The sequence below is a fragment of the Aulonocara stuartgranti genome (assembly GCF_965226115.1).
Source record: "Aulonocara stuartgranti genome assembly, chromosome: 13".
Classification (NCBI taxonomy): Eukaryota; Metazoa; Chordata; class Actinopteri; order Cichliformes; family Cichlidae; genus Aulonocara; species Aulonocara stuartgranti.
In genome coordinates, this window is record NC_138949.1 from 10,997,115 (window position 1) to 11,019,475 (window position 22,361).

Below are 22,361 nucleotides of genomic sequence, written 5' to 3' on the forward strand. Positions count from 1 at the left end.
GCAAACACATAAATGGAGCTACTGTAAGGACAAGCTTGCTGTCTTACGCCACACTGCAGTCTAATCAAATAGTAATATTTACAACAGTCTTTTAGCATGGCTCCGACTAATCATTAAACAAAGGCTTTTTTTTTTAAAGCCTATAAACTCCTCTAAGTGTCGCAGTTAACGCAGAGTCTTCCAGACTTCACTCTCTTTAACTGTGGGGTTACAGACAGACAAGTCTGAGAAAAGCTGCTCCGCTTACAAGAATCTACAAGTGCAAAACTTTGCACTGCTCTTAGTTAGCTGGTCCACTCAACTCCAGGCTCTGCTGAGGGGCTGTGACAGTTCAAGGTCCTTTACCTCTTTAGTTAAACAGCAGCTGGAAAGTCGGAGGGGGGAGGGCCTCGCAGCGCTGTTCTGCCCTTTCAACCAAAAAGGAAAACGAAATAAATTCACACAACAACAGCCCGTCGCCCATTTGCTATACTATAACTGTCATTCATCAGCGAGTGATTGCTGACAGAGTGAGGCACAGCTGTCACTGCACCGTCCTTCTCCCAGGAGGCTTAACAATGAAACTAAAGTAAACTAGACAAAGGGGGGTAACCGGGTCTGCACTGGTGCACGGGCCACAGGTATCACTGATGGCACAGAGGGAAAAAAGCAATGAGACCACAAGTAAAAATGGAGATATAAAGTATTTCATGAAAGCCAACAGAGCTTGAAGTGTAACTGTAGGGTTTTAGCTACAGTAGCAGTAGAAAGTGTGTGTGTGTGTGTGTGTGTGTGGGGGGGGGGGGGGGGGGGTAGACTGAGCAGAGTCAGACCTGTGTGTGAGGTTTGAGACAGGGGACAGGACAGGGGCAGAGTACAAACAGCTGAGGGCACAGACAGCTGGCGGGAAACCTGAGCACCTCTGAGGGAGAATTAACCCTTTCCGGCCCGCAGAGGCAGCAGGAGGCCACGTGTAAAGACGGCTGCCATCTGACACCAAGCAGCTCTCACCGTTCAGGTCGCAAAACACGACTCTGAAGCAGACAGATATGCCGCTCTGAAGAACTGCTCCGTTTTTTTTAAACGTGTGTCTTCTGCTTCCTGTCCCTCCTGAGATCCAATAGGGAGCAGGGGTTTGGCATTCAGAGGGTCAAATAGAGCAATTAGCCTTTGTGCTAGTCAAACAGTCCAGCCGTACCCCCACTATCTCTGTGACCTACATAGCCAAGTTTGCTCTGACCTACTGGTTTGTTTGACCATCTCCGTGTGTCTCCTGTTCAACTGGCCCGTCTATAAACGGTGCTGGCTTTCATTTCAGTCACGGCGGTGCATAGTAAACATAGGCCGAGGTGGTGTAATGCATTCTTTCAGAACAGAAGCGAGAGCAGAGGATCATTCTTGTGATGTAGCCAACGCTTCAGCTCTGTCATTTCCTGCTTAAGCCTCGTTCATCTCCTCCTATCTCAGTACACGGTTACAAAATGATACAGCATATTAATAAGCATGAACTCCACCCCTTTTTACCATAACACACCAACAGTCTGTTTAGCAGATAACACTTAATATTGGCTCTGAATTAACTAGTCAGTAGGTTATTGTTATACTTTTATATTGTGTTGACTGCAGACGATATTAAGCGGCCGCCTTGGTTCAGATTACTGAGTGGATGGAAATCTCAGCAGGTACTTTTTCCTGCCCACTTACATCCTACCACATATACACAATTACCGAAATCTTAAATCATTACAATCACTGTATGCGAGTTGAGAAAACACTCACAGTCATGACTGCAACATCTGCATGAGTTCAAAGGGTAACGGTGAAAATAAAAAGGTACCAAGACTGTACCTTCAACTATTTGTTCTTATCCAACCAAATTCTCACTGGTGGTCAATCCCGACTGTGACTTTCATAGGGAGAGAAAGTTACATCAAGGTATGATCTGTTAGTTTTGGAAGAAATACCACAAGGAAAAAAAACTGTGACTTGCCCAAAACGGTGACTGATAGCTAATTAATGTTTACATTTACAATGAATATTACTTCAAATGGTAAGTGTTTAAGGCTTTATGTTTTAAGTCTCAGCATAACTATGGGTAAATTTTAATACAAAGGGCACTAATAGAGGTCTCAAACTGCTCATTCATTAACAAGCACATCCATACACTTTGCTCTATGCTAAACTATCTTTCCCAACACACCCCACAAGGACTCTTTGACATGCAGACTGGAGGAGTCGGGGACGAACCTTGGTGTATTTAGGAGGTGGCCAGCCGCAGCCTCAAACCACTAACATCCATCAGTAGCAGCAGCCACACCAACCTGGATGTAAACTGCTGATCTAAATAAAAGTTGACTACAGTCGACCCTTTTATTTGTGGTTTTCAAATCAGCCTCACTATGGCTCAGAACACTAAAAACTAAACTAAACCTAACCAAAGCACGACCTTGTAAAACATCCAGCTTAGTATAATGAGGTACCCCAACGCAGCACATGAAGGCAAAATTTATAGTTGTGCAGTGGAGGGCTGAGTCGTATCCAGTAAGAAATGAATCTTTGGGAGTCAGACTGCGCAGCCCTTAGTTTGCTATGCAATCTATTTTACAAGACAGGAACATCTTTTTCCCCAGCGATGGGGGGATCTCAAGTATTACACATCCTGGCTCTCCTCTATGCACGGTGAACATATGAGATTTAAAAAAAACAAAGAAAAAAAAAAAACAGATCACACAAAATATGAGAAAAAAAAAAAAAAAACATTCGCACATCGAGAATATGTTCTTATAGCTCTTTCATTTCTCTTAAATTTTCTGCATCCTCAAGGTTTGTGTACATGAGGAAAAAAATTAAAATAAAAGCTTCCCAACATTCGCAGGCACCAAACAAGGAGCCGTTTTAAAGGCGGAGGAAATGAGAGAGTAATTAAAAAGGGAAGGACACAAATGATTCTCTATTCATGTGGGATTAATCATTCCAAATTGAAGGTGACAACTGGCAGGCTAGTCCAGTGTTGGTTGGAGAGCCCATTGTGCAGTTTAATGGTGGCTGGCCCTCGTCTAATCTCCCATTTGCTGGCTCCCATCTCCCAGTCTGTCACCCTGCCAGCAACATGGAATTTGCAGCTCCATTTGGGACTGCTAAAAAAGGCAAGGCAGCCCAAGTGGAGGAGGTGCAGCCAATGGCGGCTGACCTGTCCAGTTGCTTGCTGCAAACTTAAGGGGGAGGTGGAGGACGGGATTGCGAGGCGGGGGGTGGATGACATGGCTTTTGTCGCAACGTTGCTTTCCACCACCTCCAGCGCGATCGACGTGCTTCATACATGTTTACAGATGTGCGATATAAGCTGTCAGATCTGTTCTTCTCCAGAACTCGGGGCTGCCGGGGAAAACAAACATGCCGCCGCTCAGTCAGGACAAGTGAGCTCACTCTGGACGTTTTCTGGTCAGTGTTGCGTGGCAAAGTGAACTGTGATAATGAGCGCAGCAACAAATAAACTTCACGAGGAGCACAACAGCAGTGACACCAGCAACCAGAACCAAAGAGGAGGGAGGGGGGAGTGAGGGATGAAGTACGGGAGAAAAGGAGAAGGAAACAGTGCGAGTGGGAGGAGGGGGAAAACCAGAGCCGACTCTGATACTGAGAATTCGATGCCAAGATAGATCATCTAAGTAAGCATAAGTTGTGGGATTTGCTATCCCCTTCCAAAAATAACCCAAAAAGCATAAGAAACAAACATCTGCACTGTAGGGACGTAGTATTACTCATAAACTATCTCCAAAAAAAATGCAAGAAATGCGCAAAAAGCAACAAATCTGCCCTCTAATGTGGTTTCATTTCTCATGTATTCCACCTTTTCCTCTTAACATGCCTCACTCAGACTCTACGTCACACATCACTCTCCCACAATTCCTTTCAAAAGTCCTGAGAGGACCGTCTTGAAGTTACTGCTGCTTTTATGTGTGCTGACAGAGCAATAACAACAAAAAAGCGAGGATTTTCCACAGTGAGTCACACACTAATCTTAATGTCTTATCGTCTCAGGACTCCTTTCGGCTCGAATAAAAGCACTCTTAGGGGGAATGAACTGATCCTGCACTGGAAGACTGCTGAACGTAGAGCCAAAGCAACGCTTCAGGAAAGAAGTCTGTGCCGACTAATTTCGACCAATATCTAGGGGAAAAATGTGAGAACATTTCCACAGCAGCTGCTGCGTTTTACCACAAAGAAGAAATCAGAGGCAAAGACACATGACAGCCCAGCTAGTGACGGATCGGTCCAGTCAGATGGAAAGAAGACACTGCGCTGCGAGGCAGAAAGGAGCTGTCCATCATTTCATAAACAACTATTTGAAATGAAGAACTCCCCTCCCCCATCATGCCAATTTACTCGTGATGTTTTATGTTTAACAGTGACGTGTGGCTTTTTCAGGTTATAGCTTAATAACAATCTATCAGTGCACAGCTTGGTGAATAGACTCATTTGCTTTCTTGCATAGGAAATCAAATGGATAAGATCCCACTACCACAGTCTTTATATTTTACCCAGCATCGCAACGTTACCAGAACTGGTTTTACTTTGTGAAATGTGCAACATGCTTACATCTATATAGCAATTGATGGATGGACCTCCCTGAGCCTGGTTCTGCTGGAGGTTTCTTCCTGTTAAAAGCTAGTTCTTCCTTCTCACCCTCCCAAAGTGCAGCATCTTTGATCGTTGGTGTTTTCTCTGTGTCGTTGTAAGGCCTTTACCTTACAATGTAAAGCGCATTGAGATGTCTGCTGTTGCGATTTGGTGTTATATAAATAAAGACAATTGAATTGAACTTTTCCAGCTGACCACTCAAAGTGTTTTAAACTACAAGTCACGCTTAATCTTTATTCTGTGTATCTCCCACTACTTTATCTGCCTCACATCCACGGCCAATTTAGAGCCACCAATTACACCCAGTATGCATGTCTTTGGACTCTGGGATGAAGTGAACACAGATACAGGAAGAACATGCAGACTCCAAAGCTGGGGTTCAAACTGAGAACCTGCTTACCTGCTTGTGACCCAACAGTGTTAAATGCTCCACTACCATGCCACTCAAATGTACTGCAGACCAAATCATTTCTCCTTTAACTTCCTAGGACCTGGCGTCCACATATGTGGACATCACATTTTGGGTTGTCTAACCCAAAATACAAAGCTTTGTTCTACAAGGGCCTGATATCCACTTACACGGACGTTATACTGCCACTGTTTTTCAAAATTTAAAGCGAATGTCCTCATATGTGGATTTCATTTTTCTCAAACAAAAATCAGGTAAAAAAGAAATCAATAAAAAATCTGGTAATTCTTTGTTTTTACATTCATCAGGTCCCAATCAGCAAAGAGAAATCAAAAATGCATGCCATGAAAGAGTTCACACATACAAATAAATCAGAAATAAAGGCTTGTACTCTAAAAGACGATACTTGCTCCAAAACTAGGGAGACTTGAGCTTTTCCGATCCAAGGAATAATTTCAGGCATAAAATCTTCCTTTTCTCCAGTGCAGACAGAGCTACGCTAGCCATTTCCTTTGTTTTCCAGGCTTTTCGCTAATCTAAACTAAGCCGCTGTGTGCTTGCCTCGAGAGTGGTATTGAAAGACAATCAGTGAACTAGCTATTACACTGTTTCTGTTAAGCCCTATCAGTTTATTTTGTCATTTGATTTTATGAGCGATGCTAAAGGCACCAAATTACATCTACTTCAATCATCTAAGCTTTTCCTTTTTGCTTCTTCAAAAGGTTATCTGCTCCCCCACCAGTCTTTGCAAAACCCGGATTGTTTAGACTACAGTGGAGTGTATTCATGACATACTATTCCTGATGAACAGCGTCCAGACTCGGCAGAAGTTCACGCTGCAAGCACACACATAAAACGATCCCTCGCATTCGAGGGATCCGATCCACCTGCTTGTCCTGTCCTAACCGCCTGACAAAATCTCGCCCGCTGACGATTTCTGCTGCGTCCCACTGTACACAGGGGTTCACGAGGTCTCACGCTAGCCTCCCACACTCAAAACTGCAGTTGGGGTGGTGGGTGGGAGTGGACACTCAGAGGTCACAGTATCACAGCCAGTCACCCAAATAGCTGTCACATGAAATGGGACGAAAAATGTTTCCAATACACCCGCTCATATCTACTTCCAGAACCCACCCCCTACCCCCCCACTCCCTGCCCTCCATATCACTAAAATGAGAGGAGGTGGTGGTGCTGGTGGTGGAGGAGGGTGTGTGTGTGTGTGTGTGTGTGTGTGTGTTGGGGGGGTGAATCACAGGACTCCAAAGACAGCTGCAGCTTATAAGGAATGTGAGGGGCCTCAGCCAAGAGTGCAGGCAGGGAAACCATACCATATATGGCAACAGAGGCAGAACTAATTTTTATCAATGAGCAGAGCGGGCATGAGAGTGGCTTAACATGCAAAGGTTGATCTCCCATCCCTGACGATGTATGGCATGTGTTAGTTAGCGCCTTGTGAAAACAGCATGCGGGCAAACAGTATGGAAGTGTGCGTCTTCAAAGGGGAATACTTAAGCTGGGTAAACAGTCGAGGGAATCCAGCACGTGATTGCACAAAGCTGACAACAGCCACCGATCAATTCAACGCTTCAAACCCTTAGATGTTTTAAAGTTCAACGACACAGAAACCAAACTTTTTCATTCAAACTTAAAATAATAATTGGGAGAAATTAAGTGAAAGGTTACCTGTTGTATTATTATTGATCATTTCTATAATGACGCAAATTGTGAAAATGCGCAACATCCAAATATTTTAAGACTCACACATTCTGTTAAACAACTCAAAGTGAATATCAGACGTCTCTGTCCCAAAAATCAAACGTAAACAGCAAAAGCCTCCATATAGCAGACCGCGTGTTTCTCGTCCAAACACAGCCCAGGCCTGCAGTGATTTATCTTCACGAGTGTTAGGAGGTTTTCCTGGATGAGGGGTCAAAAAGGTAAAAGTGAAGACGGCTCTCTTTTTGGTGGAGCGGGGATAAATTCTGCACGTCTTATCCGGCTTTCCCTTCTGCACGAATGCTTTGAAGGACTACTGAAGACTTCTTGGTTTCACTGAAAAAACGATTTGGTGCCCAGAACCAAACCGCGAGCCCGAACCAGAAGCCTCACATGTTAACGGGCAAAAGTTCAAAAGTGTGTTTACAATAGGACAAAGATTATTTTCCACAGCTGCTTGTGGGTTTGATTTATTTGTTCTCCTTGTACGCTGGCCTTTTCTGGAGAGATTTCCCATTATATCCATTAGCGACTCTACTGTGCTTTATGAGGGGTTTTGGGGTTTTTCTTTAATTTGCACTGAAATCCATGTCTCTATTAGAGAACAGACAGTGAGTCACAATGACTTTAGTACCTGAACGCAGGAGAGATGAGCTGTGGAGACAGATACAGGAGTGAGCGCAAATTATTAATAGTTGACCTTTGCTCTTTTGAAACGAGGCAGCGAGTCTTATTATTTATTAAATGTTTGTATTTTTTGTCTTGGCCAGCTGGAGGACCGGCCTGCAACCGCTTTCACTTTATGATACTCACCTTTGTGTCGCCCATGCTCTCCGACTCCGACACCTGGTAGGTGAGGTCAGTCTCCTCAAACCCGGTGGCGCTCATGCGCTGATCTGTGGACGGGTCGGAGCGCGGCGGAGAGTCTGGCGAGTTGAGGCATGTCTGGATCAAGGCTTTGCCCGTTTCACTGGTGATCATGGGCTGGAGTTTGCGAGTAGCAAAAGTGTACACGTGACCCGTTTCGCTGGCCACAAGTAGCAGAACCTGGGTTCCCGTCAGGGTGGAGAGTTCATAGGCCTGAGAAAGTGAGAAGAAGATGTGATTAACCGACCGAGAGAACGGGCCAAGAGTCGAGCTAGAAATCCAAACATCAAAAAAAAGAAAAAAAAAGAGCTAGTTCGCCAAATTAGGGCTTGGATTACCTTCACATCATGTGCAAATTAACCCTAAAAATGGAGGAGGGAATGAATCTGTGGGAAAACAGCCAAGAGAACACTAGAATCTATAAATACTTCTTTGGTGGACTCTGACGTATAGCACAAATGAAACTAAAATAACACAAGATAAGGCTTCCCAGAATAGAGAGTGTGATATAGTCGAGAGACTGATTGCAGGAAAGTGCAAGCTTGATAGACAGGGGGAATAGTAGTAACTGAGTCTTGACAGGAGGAATATTTTAAACACTCAGAGGTGGCTGCCTGCAAAACACGAGGTCTCCGTCGCACTCCGCCGGCTCGTCATTCATCGCACAGCTTGCAGACACTCGCATTAAAGCTCCCCAGAGCGAAGGGAGAAACACACCGAGATTCAGCTCCATCCAACGCACACACACGACCGAGTGCACCCTGATGCTGCACTCGGTGTGAACTCCTGAGAAAGCCTTTATCTACATGAGTCATCAGTTATCTGGAGGATGCTCCTGGTGCTGCGAAGGCACAGTGCCGTTACCATCGCCTTGGCAAGCACAGCGTACCCAGAGCCGAGCTGACAGATGTGCCGTTGCAAGGTGGAGCGGAACACACTGTCAGACGCAGCAAAAAGGGGGAGGGGGAGGACATGAATCACATTCAAATTAAAGCGTTTTATTGAGCAGTTATAAAACCCATGTCGCTGTCCGAGTCTACTCCACCATAGTGTGCTCATTATGGACCGTATCTGTCCTGTCTTCACTATCTGACCACATAATCGGCTTTAGTGTGCAGTAACATGACGACAGAGAACATAAAGGCTAATGATGACTAGCTGCAACTGCAGCGGCTCGCCGGCACGCTGCACTTATTTAACCTGAACGATTCGACTCCGACTTAGTGCTGCCTGCAGAGGAGGGGTCCCTAACAACAGAGCTCGATGTTTGGCCAACATCCATGACAGAAAAGGAATAATTTATCAAGTTGAGAGTGCTATGTGGCAACACAAGCTACATAGTGCTTTAATAAGTTTCCTTGCTCTGCTGATTTTCACATAAATATTTATGACTGCAGGGCATGTGGTGGTGCTGCTGGTGGCGGTGGTGTTCCTCTGACTGTAATTGGTTCTTATGCCACAAAATATGCCAGCCAGGTCTATTTATCAAATAACTGAGAAAAAAAAAGAAAAGAAAAGACCCATCCACAAACAACTGAAAGTAAATGTAGTTTTAACCCACTCCCACCCAAAAAAGGGTTTTCAGGGTTTGTCTTCTTAATTAATGCAAGTCCCAAACTTAGTCTTAAGAGAAGTCAGCTGTGGGTTTAAATCCCTTGAAAGTCTTGGTTGGTCTTCCCTTCTCATGCAAAGGCGCATTCAGCAATTTTACAAAGATGGGCACGGTTAGGATCAATCGCTTAACTCAGCGGCCCCCAACCTTTTTTGCGCCACGGACCGGTTTATGTCCGACAATATTTTCACAGACCGGCCTTTAAGGTGTCGCGGACAAATACAACAAAATAAAACCAGTACCGGTACCAAAAAACAGAAGATTTATTCATAACACAAGGGGAAAGACCCAGGGAAACCGAGTTAACGATAAAAACGCTAAAGAGAAAAATTAAGCTATAAACCGACAAAACCCCTGAAAACCATATATTTCACACCCAAGCCTCAACTCCCGCGGCCCGGTACCAAAAGACTCACGGACCGGCCCGGGGGTTGGGGACGCTGGCTTAACTTACATACACTAGTCAGGTACAACTTGCAAATACTTGGTTGAACCCTTCTGCCTTCAGAACCATCTTTGTGGAACTGTCCCATGATGTTAATCTCCCATTCCCCCACATCCCAAAGTGCTCTACTGGACTGAGATCTGGTGACTGTGGAGACCGTTTGAGTACAGTGAACTTATCGTGTTCAAGAAATCAGTAAGATGATCTGAGCTTTGTGACATGATGCATCATCCTGCTGGAAGCAGCCTAGAGAAGATGGTTACACAGCAGTTATAAGGAGATGGACATGGTCAAGTAGGCTATGCTGTTTAACAGTTGGTACTTAATCACCCACACTATGTTGTTTGCACCATATTCCGATCATACTATTTGCATGTTGCAGAAGAACTCAAGACTCATCAGATCAAGCGAAATTTGTCTGATTTTAGGCTCGGTTTCATGTTCTTAGCAGATAAGGTGGCACCAGTGGGGTCTTCTGCATCTGCGGCCTATCTACTTCAAGGTCTGACATGTGATGCATTCAGAGATGCTTTCCTCCATATCTTGGTTGTAACCCGTGGTTGTTTGAGTTACTGTTACCTTCCTATGAGCTCGAAGCAGTCTGGTCATTCTCTTCTGACCTGTGACATAAACAAGGCATTTTCACCCCGTGAACTGCTCCCCATCTCTCTTCTTTGGAGCATTCGCTATAAATTTTCGATGGTTGTGAAGAAATCCCAGCAGATCAACAGTTTCTAAAATACTCGGACCAACCTGTCAACAACCAGGCTTCAATCAGTTAAATCTCCTTTCTTGTATATTCCTGAGCTCCATTTGAACAGCAGGTCGTCTTGATCATGGCTAATGTACTTAAATGTATTGAACTGCTGCCATGTGATTGGCCGATTAGACATCTGGGTTTTAAGAGTAATTGAATAAGTGTACCTAATACAGTGGGCAGTCAGTTTATGTACAGCAGCTATCTCAAGTGCTGAAAATAATATTTGTTCTAACTTTTCAGAGATATTCTCAGAAGGATTTGATGATTGTGTTACTAAATGTTTTATTTTATTTTCAGACCAAATATGCTACTTGAAGATAAGAAGCAGGGCTCTGTGAAATTGGCAGCCATCCTTTAATCCTCTAAACTTTAGTAGACTAAATTATTCATCATGTAGCTGAAAAATCTAGGACTGACCCATACTGAAGTTCCAATTTGGCCAAAGCCAATGCCTCTCCTTTTTTGTATTTCACGCTACCATTAAAAAAACCCCAAAACACTAAAATATTTAACACAGCAGATGAATATCAGCCATTCAGCTGAGACTAAATGCAATCGTATGTCAATGTATTCCTGAGGAAAAATGAATAACTGCCAGATACACAGTAGTTTGCAGTCCTTCACCTTCTATGTCAAGAAATAAATAAAATACTAATAGAAAGTTCCTGAAACCTAACACTGTGCCTTAAAAGTCTCATAAAATCACCAAAGTTATAAGAAAAAGAAGCAGAAAAATGTATTCTTTACTCAATTTTATTTATATAGCACCAAATTGCAACAACAGTATTTTAAGGTAGAGACCCATTAATAACAGAAAACAAAAAGTCCCAAAAATCATATGAATCCCCTATGAGCAAGCGCTTTGGCGACAGTGGGAAGGAAAAACTCCCTTTTAACAGGAAGAAACCTCCAGTAAAACCAGGCTGAGGGAGGGGCGGCCATCTGCCACAACCAGCTGTGGGTGAGTGAATGAAGACGGGAAAAACACATGCTGTAGAAGAGAGCTGGAGATTAATAACAAATAATTAAATGCAGAGAGGTATTTAAAGACATAGTGAGTGAAAAAGGTGCTGGAAATCCCCCAGCAGCCTAGAACTATCACAGTGTAACTACTAAGGGAGGATTCAGGGTCACCTGATCCAACCCTAACTATATGCTTTATCAAAAAGGTATCAAAGTTTAAAGCCTAATCTTAAAACTAGAGACAGTGTCTGTCTCCTGAATCCAAACTGGAAGCTGGTTACACAGAAGAGGGGGCTGAAAGCTGAAGGCTCTGCCTCCCAGTCTACTATTAAAAATCTAAGAACCACAAGTAAACCTGCAGTCTGAGAGGAAAGTGCTCCAATGGGGTGATACGGTACTATAAGGTCACCGAGATAAGATGGGGCCTGATTATTCAAGAGCTTGTATGTGAGGAGAAAGATTTGAATTCAATTCTGGATTTAACAGGGACCCAATGAAGAGAAACCAATATAGGAGAAATATGCTCTCTTTCTAGTTCCCATCAGTACTCTCACTGCAGCATTTTGGATCAACTGAAGGCTTTTGAGGGGCAGTAATCCCATCCAGAGAAAGCATCTGGGTAGAAACTGTGTTACTAAGATTTTATTGGGGCAGAGTACAATAACCTCAGTTTTATCTGAATTTAGAAGCATAAAAAATTAGAGTCTTTAAAAGATTTCTGCAGTTTAACTAATTGGTGTGTGTTATCTGGCTTCATGGGTAGATAAAGCTGGGTGTCATCTGCATAGCAGTGAAAATGTATGCTACACCTTCTAATGATAGTGCCTAAGGGAAGCGTGTATAACGTAAACAGAATTGGTCCTAGCACGGACCCCTGTGGAACTCCATAATTAAACTTACTATGTGAAGAGGACTCTCCATTTACATGAACAAACTGGAGTCTATTAGATAGAAATTATTCAAACCACTGCAGCGCAGTACCTTTAATACCTACAGCGTGCTCTAATCGCTGTAATAAAATGTTATGATCAACAGCATCAAACTCTGTACTGAGGTCCTGCAGGACAAGCACAGAGATGAGTCCACTGTCAGAGGCCATGAGAAGATCATTTGTAACCTTCACTAAAGTGGTTTCTGTACTGTGATGAGCTCTGAAACCTGACTGAAACTTTTTAAATAAACCACTTCTCTGCAGATAAAAGGAAGTTTGGAGATTGGCTTGCAATTTGCTAAGGACGCCGAGTCAAGTGGTGGCTTTCTAAGTAACGGTTTAACTACCTGACGGCCTGTGGTACATAGCTGATAAATAAATATAGGTTTATCCTTCCTTGAGCAGTCTTGCAGGAATTCTGTCTAGAAGACGATGGTTTGGAGCAAATAATGTGTGTGACGCTGACAAGTTATGATTTCTCTAATGGTTACAATTTTATTTGTGAAGAAATTCATGAAGTCATTACTCATAGGCACAAAAGCATTTTTAAAAAAAATGTCATATTTCAATTAAATGACAAATCATTCTTTCATTAAACTCATCAAAGCAGGAAAAACTTTAGGTGTAAGTAATAGCATAATGAATATATGGACGCACTCAATTTAGCCGAGGCCATTCCACAGCACTGCACCTGAGCTGAGTCACACATAATGTTCTTCATACCACTTGTGCTGCTTTCCCCACTATAGAAAGTCATATCATATATGCCACATATTAGTACTAATTGAGTAACCCTGAACCTCAAACTGACGTAATTATTTAACAGTGTGTGTTTACAAGGCTGCAAGCTGAGGCACACATAAGAAGAGAACAAACAGGCCTGTGCTACACTAACTGCATCCTTCAAAATGAAAGTGGGCTCATCCTAGACCAATCTATGAATCTTCCCACTCCACCCACCTGTCATTTTCTGTGATGGCTGGCATAGTGTGGGCAACCTTTTCAAAAAAAGAAAAAAAAAGAAAAAGAAAAAAAGAAAAGAAAACCATCCCCACACTGTGTCAAATAGTGTTCATGTTGCCAAGAGCCTACATAAAGACACCTCAGTTTCCACGACAACAGTCTGGGATACATAAAAAGAGAGAAACACAGCAGAGCGCATGGTGCAGCCGAAGAAACACAGGGACAAGTTAAAGGAAAGAGGGGGAAAAAAAACTCCTGGACTCCAATAAAGCACCTCTTACAAGTGTTTATTTAAAGTCATGATGAAAAGTGGTCGAGTCCACATCACAATAACTGCTGGGCTTGTGGTCAACAGCTGACCCCAGCTCAAGTAATCCACTCTCCGTGACTCTATACCAAACGGTGGTGTTTTATTGTGGCATCAAATCATGTGGGTGAGCTGTGAATTTCCTCAGAAATGTTGCTTTAAGGAGACAGTAATGAGAGCAGTTATGACTGAGAAGCAAGGTTTGTCATCTTTAATGTCGCCTGCTTATGAGCAAGAGTCAACTGACAAAACTGGAAACCAGGACAAGTCATCAGTGAGACTTAGACGTCTGTGTAATGTACAGCACCATAATGCATGCACAGACAGACAGCACCCCACCACCACCACACAACCCAGGCTTCTCGCTTCTGTCTCAGTGTTCTTTGACCGTTCTTTGGTCTGTTTCCCTGGGGTTTAGTTAGCTGTTGGCACATACAGGCCGACTGCTGCTTACTGCCACATGGCTGCCGCCTGTAAGCAGTGACGGAGTGAACAGGCTGTGACTTGTGATGAGAACTACATCTAATAGTTGCAAGGATGTCTGTGAAGGTGTGTGCGGGTATGCATGCATGAATCAGTTTATACGTTTCTGTGTGTGATAGTTGGGATTGGGGGTGTCATAAATAGACCTGTCATTTGCTCTATTCTATTTAAAGCCCAGTGGCTGTCATGAATGTTCTGACTTCCTCACATCCACTGAGTCACTTCTGGACCACAATGGCTTTGTCTTTCATAAGAAATACACTGACACAAGACTGACATCAGGTCAGCAGCATGTAGGCTCACATGAAAAAAAAGAAAAACCCCAACCCAAAGTCTTTCTTGTGGTTATTGTAATAACAGATGCACACTGTCCCAGGGTGTTGTGATTTTTTTAAAAGGTTATTAACAAGTGCACTTCCATGAATGACTGCAAAGCACCCTACAGTGTGACACTGCTGTACTTCCAGGCCAATCAACAGCTAAAAGAGACTCTCAAATCAAACGCTGGCGCAGCTGGATGAGATCCAGACGCATCACCTGACTCACCTTCTTCATTATGCCCGTCTTCCTCTTACTGAAAGTGGTGTACCGTCTCAGCTTGTTGTCAATAAATTCCATCTTTATCTTTACGCGTCCACGTGTCTTCTTGCCCGGCTTTGCCCCGGCGACCCCTCCGGGCACCATGCTGTAACCTCCGGGAGATACTCCTACCTCCTGCCCCGACACCGCAGCCTCCATCTCCCCTCTCTCCCGCTTCACCCCTCTCCTACTGTCCCCAAGTGAACCCACGGGTTCGTCATCATCTCCGGAGTCCGAGTCGTTATCTGAGCCGCTGCACAGAGGCGCACTCTCCCGGTCCGGATCGAAGCGGGTTCCGTGAGGCAACATTACTCCTGGACTTAAGCCCACCATGCTGCTTTGAACGGAAGTCTGAAGAGGGTTTACACCGGTCCCGTTCCCCGGCCTCGCACCTCTCGGACCCCCTGGACCATTAGCTCCCAGCATCCCAATGGTATCTCTGTCCCCCTGTCGCCCTGCAGCACCGGTACTCTCGCTGACCCCGGGTAGAGCTTGCCCTGATCTGACAAGAACGGGACGAATCCCGCTGCCGACCAACCCCGAGCCGTGTCCTGTGGTACCCCTGCCTGAACCCGAGCCGTTTCCAGGTGGTGCCGATCCAACCTGGCTCGGTAACATTATATATTTACTGGAGCGAGTTTTTTAAACACCAGCCAAGACAGCTGGATTCGGTTGCCTCGTAAATGACTGATAAAACGCATACACGTCCGGGCCACGATATGTAAACAAACCCGACCAAATGATGGTTCAGAGACTCCAGGAAATTACCGAGACAAACTTTCGAAAGTGATGCTGCCCCCAAGACCCTTCAACCCCGGCTCAGTTTGCTTCACCCTCCTCCTCTATTTCCAAAACTCTGAGCACTTTCTCAAAAAGGAAAGCGCGAAGAGCGACCCCATATTGCTGCGCCACGTCACCTAGTCCGCCATGTGAACCGAAAATAGCTCGAGTGTCGATTTGCTCGCACACAAGTCGAAGTTTCTCTCAGATAATGTTACAGTATTTCTCTTTCCGTGTGTCACAAACGAACATAAACCTCAAAATTTAAGACAGCGAAAGCGACAGCGGAGTAATACCTCAGCCGAGGAACTACTTCCCTCCTTATAAAGAGATACAATGTTTCCTTATTTGGTGCTGTCTCTCCTTATTTGGTGAGTCACAGCGTCGTGTACGGATTGGCTGAGGATTATCTGAGGAGTGCTGTCATTGGTCAGCGAAGCACACTAATTAGAATAAATACCAAAATGGTTGCGCTAACCGACAACGTCACCGTGGAGAAGTAAAAAGGCACTAACATAACAAAACATCCAACTTTTATTTTATTTATTTATTTTAATTACCCACAGGTTGTGGCGCCTATACCACACAGCAAACTCCCATTTTCCCGGAAGTTGAACTATATCATCTCCTTTTATCTGAAGTGCATGTGTGCGGCACTGTTACTGTAGATAATTCAGCAATATGAGATCATTTAAGGTGCCAGATTATCGCACATCGACTTGAACAGGTAATGTAACTGTAATAGGCAAGTTCCTTTGAGTATGAAGCCTGCTGCTTCCTACCAACTTTTTAATAACGCCACTGTAAAGCAAGGTGCAGTCACTGTCTGTTTACTTCATCTTGCTCACCTTTGCAACAGTTCCTGCCCACTTAGTAAAATGTGTTACCAGTGTCGTCAGAGATGGCTTCCTCCTCTACAAGTGGACCTGACAGCAAAGAAAAAACAACTTAAACTGATATCATTCATCTTAATAAGTTTTTGTTTGAAACGTGTAATCCGTATTCATTTAAAAGAAGAAAAAGGTATCAGAGGGAAATCAGTCAGAGGCACTTAGGTGCACTGTTTGAAACGATGGAACAACCTCCACCCACCTGGTCTTACGGGCAAGTTAAAACAAACGCCAGAGTTTTGAGGCATTTGAAAATGGTTCACTGGCAGGATGCTCAGGGGATTTTTATTGCAAGTGAACTACAAAATCGAAAGTTCGGTGAAACGCAGATTTACTCGGAAAATTGTTATAACATCACCGCAGTGGAAAGACATTTATTGCGTTGCTTCTCGGTATGTCACGCGCACCGAACGAGGCCCAAAAGTGACATGCGCACGGTGCTGTGTGCAGATCCATCATTGCCCCCCCCCCCCCCCACACACACACACACACACACACACACACACACACACACACGCACACACACACACAAATTGCACAGTGCTCAAAGTTAGGAGGAGACCCATAATGACTGAGGGAGTGCTAAAACTCACTAAGCACATAGACCCATTGAGGAAACTTCTTTAAAAGCTAGTTATCACATTAAACTGTAAACAAATTATAATAGGGAAAAAAATGTTTGGCAAGCCTCAAGGGTCAGCTTTAATCCTTACCTAACCACACAGCGCCTTCTAGTGGCTACAACAGAGACTTTTTATTTGGATAAAGAAAAAAACAGTACTGGATGTACTTTTACAAGGTCATAAGAGTGGTTTAACAAACTACAGCCCAACACTATAAAGTACAAATCCTTTTAGTCCTACTTCTAGCCCCCACCACCACCACCACACACACTTTAATTATGTGTGTGTAACTTGTAGAGACTTGCAAGAGATAAACAATCCACCTCATTTAAGATTTCATCACTTATGCTTAACCTCATATTTTGTTGTAACACGGCTGCAAGAAGAGCGTGTCACACAACACTCTGGTATCAGTGAAGAAGCCACCAGCTCCATGATTTACAACATATTTTCACTTCAATACAGAAAACAAGGCATTTATTTCTCACCACTCCAACACCTTATTTGGGGGTGAACTTGTACACAGCTGAATTACCACTTTTTTTTTTCAAATATTTGTTACAACCTCAGCATAAACACTGAGCTGAAAATATTAAGAAGTTAAAGTAACTGTCACAACAAACTGGGTAAAAACACTGTGAACCTTTATTGACAGCAGCATGTATGCTTTTGTATACATCTGTGATTACTGTGAACATGTGCTGAAGCAGATTTTAAAAAAGAAAGAGGTCTAGTTGTGAGTGCCTAGCATTCATAAAAACAAAATATTACACTAAAAACAACGTATAAAAACAGGTTCATAAACAAAGGCCATCGCATATGATTAGATGATGTAAAAACAACAACAAACAGAAAGGGAAACGGTTAAGATAATCCTTCATTTACTAGGCACTTAAACGAGCACTGGTGACCTGCAGTCACTCTTTTGACCTCCTTTGTACTTTGTGTTAGCATACCCAGCCGGTTACCAGACTGAACGCACACCGAGATGGACCGTGAGAATGAATACATAGCATAAACCACCTCACAGAAGTACCTTTCTATTACAGTTAAAAAAACAAAAGACAGGACCTTCATCATAAATAACCAGGCACCTGCATGTCCTTCTACACAACATGATATATATATTTATATATATATATAAAAAAGGGATAATCTTTTAAGTGAAGTTAGTGCAAGGCTTCTAACATTATGTACACACTGCCTGGTGTGATGGTCCGCTTCGCAGCATTGCACAAAACAGGTGGACCAGGAGAGAAACTGTGATTGGACCTCTGGAGAGAATAAAGCAGGTCAAACGTGGCGGTGGGTTCAATTCCTGCAGCTGAGAGGACACGATGGTGTTCGTGTGGTAAAAATGAGTACTCCTACCCATCAGCAGTGACCTGTAAGCACCTCAAAGTTAACAGAGCACACTTATAAAAATGTATAAAGCCCACACTGGCACGATCTCATCCGTTCAACATGTTCCTTGGCTATAAAACATGCTTCTTTGTTGTCGTTGTTCCGGAAGTGTTACCGTAACACGGATTACTTGTTTTCCACAAACCTTCATGCAAAACCCCATTCCTTATCTGTCTGTAGGGACAACAGTTCAGTGCATGTACACACACACTCACTCAAACACACAAAAGCAAACAATTTGGGGGATTGTACCCGGTGGAGAGAGAGCAGACACCTGAGGGGTCAGGGTGGCGGACTCGGGATGCAGCTCGATGTAATTGCGAGGGGAACAGACCAGTTTAAACGACCTCACTCGACACACTAGTAAAGTGGCTGATTATCTACAGAGGCTTCATCGCTCCACTGCAGTCCCACTGTGCCCCACTTTCTCTTCAATATCCTCTTTAGATTAATGAGAAAACTCCAAGGGGTTAAGTGGTGACGTGACATTTCAGGCAAATCCTTTGCACTAATCAGAGCCAGCGAATGCACCATCATTCCTACAAACTTAGAGAGTGTGTGTGAGTGTGTGTGAAGGGGCAGAGGCACTGAGGTTGTGAGGCTCCGTGAAACGAAAACGGCCGCAGACGGGCGGGGTCACAGTGGAACCACAGGCGGAGGCTGGAGGTGGGGGAGGATCGTCCATACTGCGGTGAAGGCAAACTCCTGGCACTGCTCGCACGAAGCCATTCATACAAAGGTGAGTGCAGTTCCACTCATATAGCAAACAAGTCTAATCCACACTCAAAAAATTGTTGAAATGCATAAAAAATTAAAGTTTTTTTTTTTCTTTTTTCTTCCCCCTCAACTCTCTTCCCTGAAATGTGTGAGACTAAATAATCCAGCATTCCTGTCTGTATTTTAGGGGAAGGGGGGCGGGGCAGAGTTGGTAACAGTTCCTTTCTGCTGTGAGATGATTGGTCACTTCAGACTTTGCTGTCAGAGGGCAGCTCTCCCAGGGCGTGGACGATGTCGGTGAACGAGGGGCGCTCTTTGAGGCTCAGTGCCCAGCAGCGGACCATCAGCTTGTAGATTTTAGAGGGGCATCCGTCCGGAAGGGGTAGCTTCAGCTTTCCTGCCTGGAGACCTGCAGAAAAATGGGATGAGATGCCTTTTAAAGAGCGATTCCCTCTTCCTGGGGTAAAGACAGTAATGTGTTGCAGCGTCAAACTCACCTTCTAACACTTCGTCGTCGCTCAGTTTGGTGTATGGCATTTCCCCATGACTGAATACTTCCCACATCAACACTCCGAAGGCCCACACGTCCGACTTGGTGGAGAAGTCATCTTCAAACACAGACTCTGTTGGGAGCCAGCGCAGCGGGATCCACGCCTGCCTGTAGTGGTAGTACTCACTACACATGTGAACACCAGAGAAATAACAAAGGGATGGAAATATTAACCAGATGATTCTACTCAGAGGAGACTTTATTGTATGTTTTTGAACAGACCTGTTGTAAACGTCCTTGCTGAGGCTGAGTGACGACACTTTGACACGCCTCTGACTGCTGATCAGGCAGTTTCGGGCGGCGAGGTCTTTGTGAACGAAGCGGTGATTGGAAAGATGCTCCATGCCCTGAGCCACCTGAGTGCAGATGGAAACCTGGAGGGGGAAAAGGGGGGGGGGGTCATGGTAGAGAGACTTTGATAAGAACATAGAAGTTCAAAGTGAGCAAAGTTCAACAATTCCTCAATGGTTACTGTAACTTAACAGTGATGAGTTCAGAAGGTTAAAGGTCAAGCTACAATGGCCTGTTTCAGACAGGATGGCCTACACGATACTGCAGCAGAGCCCAAAGACAAAAATACAGAGCTCTGTATAACAGTTTATTTCCGTTTCCGTTTATTTCAATGGCTTCTGGTGTGCAGAAGGCTGTTATATGTCACTCATGCTGCACAGTTCACTGCTTACTTTGGTCTTGGTGCTGATAGGCTGACTCTTGACTTTGTCATCTTTGCTTTTGGAAATTCTCAGGAACTGCTTTAGATCTCCCTGGCATGAGAAAAGCAGACATAGAGAGCAGTGCGTCAGGTACAAAACAACATTTCTGCACTTCTTCTGCGTTTGTGTCTGTATGTGTGTTAGTGTGAGATTACCAGGTCATAGTACTCTAGGATCATGTAGTGAGGATCCGCCTCCCTGCAGAGGCCCAGCAGGCGGACGACGTTGGGGTGGCTTAGCTTGGCGAACATTTCTGCTTCCCGGCGGAAGTCGAGTTGGAGCTGCTCATCTCTGGTCTGCAGGCTCTTCACAAGAACCACCGTCTCCTCCTCGCCCTCTTCGATTCCCTTAGCTTTGGATAGCAGCACCTCCCCAAACTCCCCTTTTCCTGAGCAAACATTCACGTGACACACAGCAAAATGTGAGCGCAGAAGCGCAATACACTTTTTTCACAGAAAACAGAGATGCATAGACTACTCTACCTAAAGTCGTGATGGTCTGTAGGTTTGTCCGGGGAAAGTGGAGCTTATCGTTGTTGACGTGGCTGTGGCGTTTCTCTGTGGTTGCGATGGTACCCATGTTGGTGAGCGCCACCTCTTCCTGGATCTCAGCAGTGGTGTGGCCGTTCTGTTGGACTGCTCCGCCTGATGAACACAACAAATATTCTACTGGGTCAAAGGTCACAGACGTAGTACAAATATGAATAAATCTGATCGATTTAGAACATGTTTTATATAATATGTTAAAATGCATTGTATATACAGAATATAGAACGGAGGAAACAAACTGATACTTGTTGCTCTGCTCAAAACTTTTTTTTGCCTTTTTACATGTTAAGTGTAATCAATAAAATGAACACAGGGTGGCAGCAAAGATCTTGAAATAGCATACAGGATTATTGTGTAACTGTAACCACAACTTTATCAGCAATCATACCATTAAGGCACTCCATCTCGGGCTCCTCTCCATCCTGGCCCTTCTGCATTCTTTGGGCGTTGCGTCTCTTCTTGCAGTAGAACATGAGTCCCAGGACCACAATGATGTAGGCCACAGCCGCTCCCACCGACAGACCGATTGTTTGGATCATCTTGTAAGGAGCCTTTTCATCCTCTTCAGTCGGGAAATGCACCGGTTTGTCTGTTTGGCACAGGTGAAAATTGGGGCTGACTAAAACGTGGCTAAGAAGTACACTGTGCATGGATTTAAGTCTTACACACAACAGACTGTGTTACCAGAACGCTACAGTGAAAGATGCAACACAGTTGATGGTAAAAGCATCAACTTTAGTGTAAACACGAACGTAAACGTTTCATAGAACAGGATTTTAAAAATAAGATTGGAACAAGCGGATGATAGAAAAGGTATTTGTGGTGAATTTTAACACAGTTAAAACCACAAACCGACTTACAAACATACATACGGTCCTTCCATTTATCTGAGCTGCCCTGTTACAGTCAATTACTTGTCTTTTACAAGGCGCGACAAACATCTAAATTTAATTGTCTCCAAAACAAAAAAGCAAAGCTGGAATACCATCCTGCTACTTTGGGAGAAAATGAGGTGATGTGGGACATGAGTACTAGTGCGTGACTGTAATTTTCAGCTTTAGTCGGTACACAAGGAGCCACAGAGTGCGAAGCTTTATTAGATCCAGCGTCTGCCCGATCCCATCACCTCGGTGACAGCCGTGGCGTCAGAGACGCGCCTGTGGTTATTAACCTGTCCGCACGGATGACAGACAGAGGCTGAAGGTTTAATTAAAGCCTTCATCCTACACTTGTGATTCTGTGCCCATTTGCTCCTGATAAAGCAAAGCCTGTGTATGCAAATATGTACGAGTGTGCCAAACTCACCCACTACATACAGCTGAGCCACGCGGTCTTTGATGCTGCAGCTGTTTCCGGCCACACAGGTATATTTGCCGGTGTCATCCGTAGTCACGTCCCTGATCACTAGGGAGCCATTGGGCATCGTTTGGAACCTGGAAGAAGGAGCGAGACAGAAAAACACAGAGGTCTCAGTGTCCAAT

The 22,361-nt window shown here is 44.3% G+C and overlaps 2 protein-coding genes across 4 annotated transcripts in view; both read right to left on the bottom strand.

Annotated features, from left to right (window-relative positions):
• The window catches only part of srfb (serum response factor b), a 27,017-nt gene extending 11,259 nt beyond the window's left edge, over positions 1-15,758 (bottom strand). Inside the window, exons 1-2 of one of the 3 annotated variants that reach the window (XM_082556270.1) lie at positions 14,623-15,758; positions 7,559-7,825 (exon numbers count right to left, since the gene is read on the bottom strand). In XM_082556270.1, coding sequence (XP_082412396.1) covers positions 7,559-7,825; positions 14,623-15,273 — 918 coding nt within the window. In that variant the 5' untranslated portion in view covers positions 15,274-15,758. The remainder of the gene's footprint in view (positions 1-7,558; positions 7,826-14,622) is intronic. The other 2 variants (XM_082556269.1, XM_082556271.1) reach the window with 2 other exon arrangements.
• A 1,817-nt stretch (positions 15,759-17,575) lies between these two features.
• Positions 17,576-22,361, bottom strand: part of ptk7b (protein tyrosine kinase 7b) — a 76,959-nt gene continuing 72,173 nt past the window's right edge. Inside the window, exons 13-20 of the mRNA XM_082558180.1 lie at positions 22,186-22,313; positions 21,269-21,469; positions 20,815-20,976; positions 20,488-20,720; positions 20,303-20,383; positions 19,842-19,993; positions 19,567-19,745; positions 17,576-19,478 (exon numbers count right to left, since the gene is read on the bottom strand). Coding sequence (XP_082414306.1) covers positions 19,318-19,478; positions 19,567-19,745; positions 19,842-19,993; positions 20,303-20,383; positions 20,488-20,720; positions 20,815-20,976; positions 21,269-21,469; positions 22,186-22,313 — 1,297 coding nt within the window. The 3' untranslated portion in view covers positions 17,576-19,317. The remainder of the gene's footprint in view (positions 19,479-19,566; positions 19,746-19,841; positions 19,994-20,302; positions 20,384-20,487; positions 20,721-20,814; positions 20,977-21,268; positions 21,470-22,185; positions 22,314-22,361) is intronic.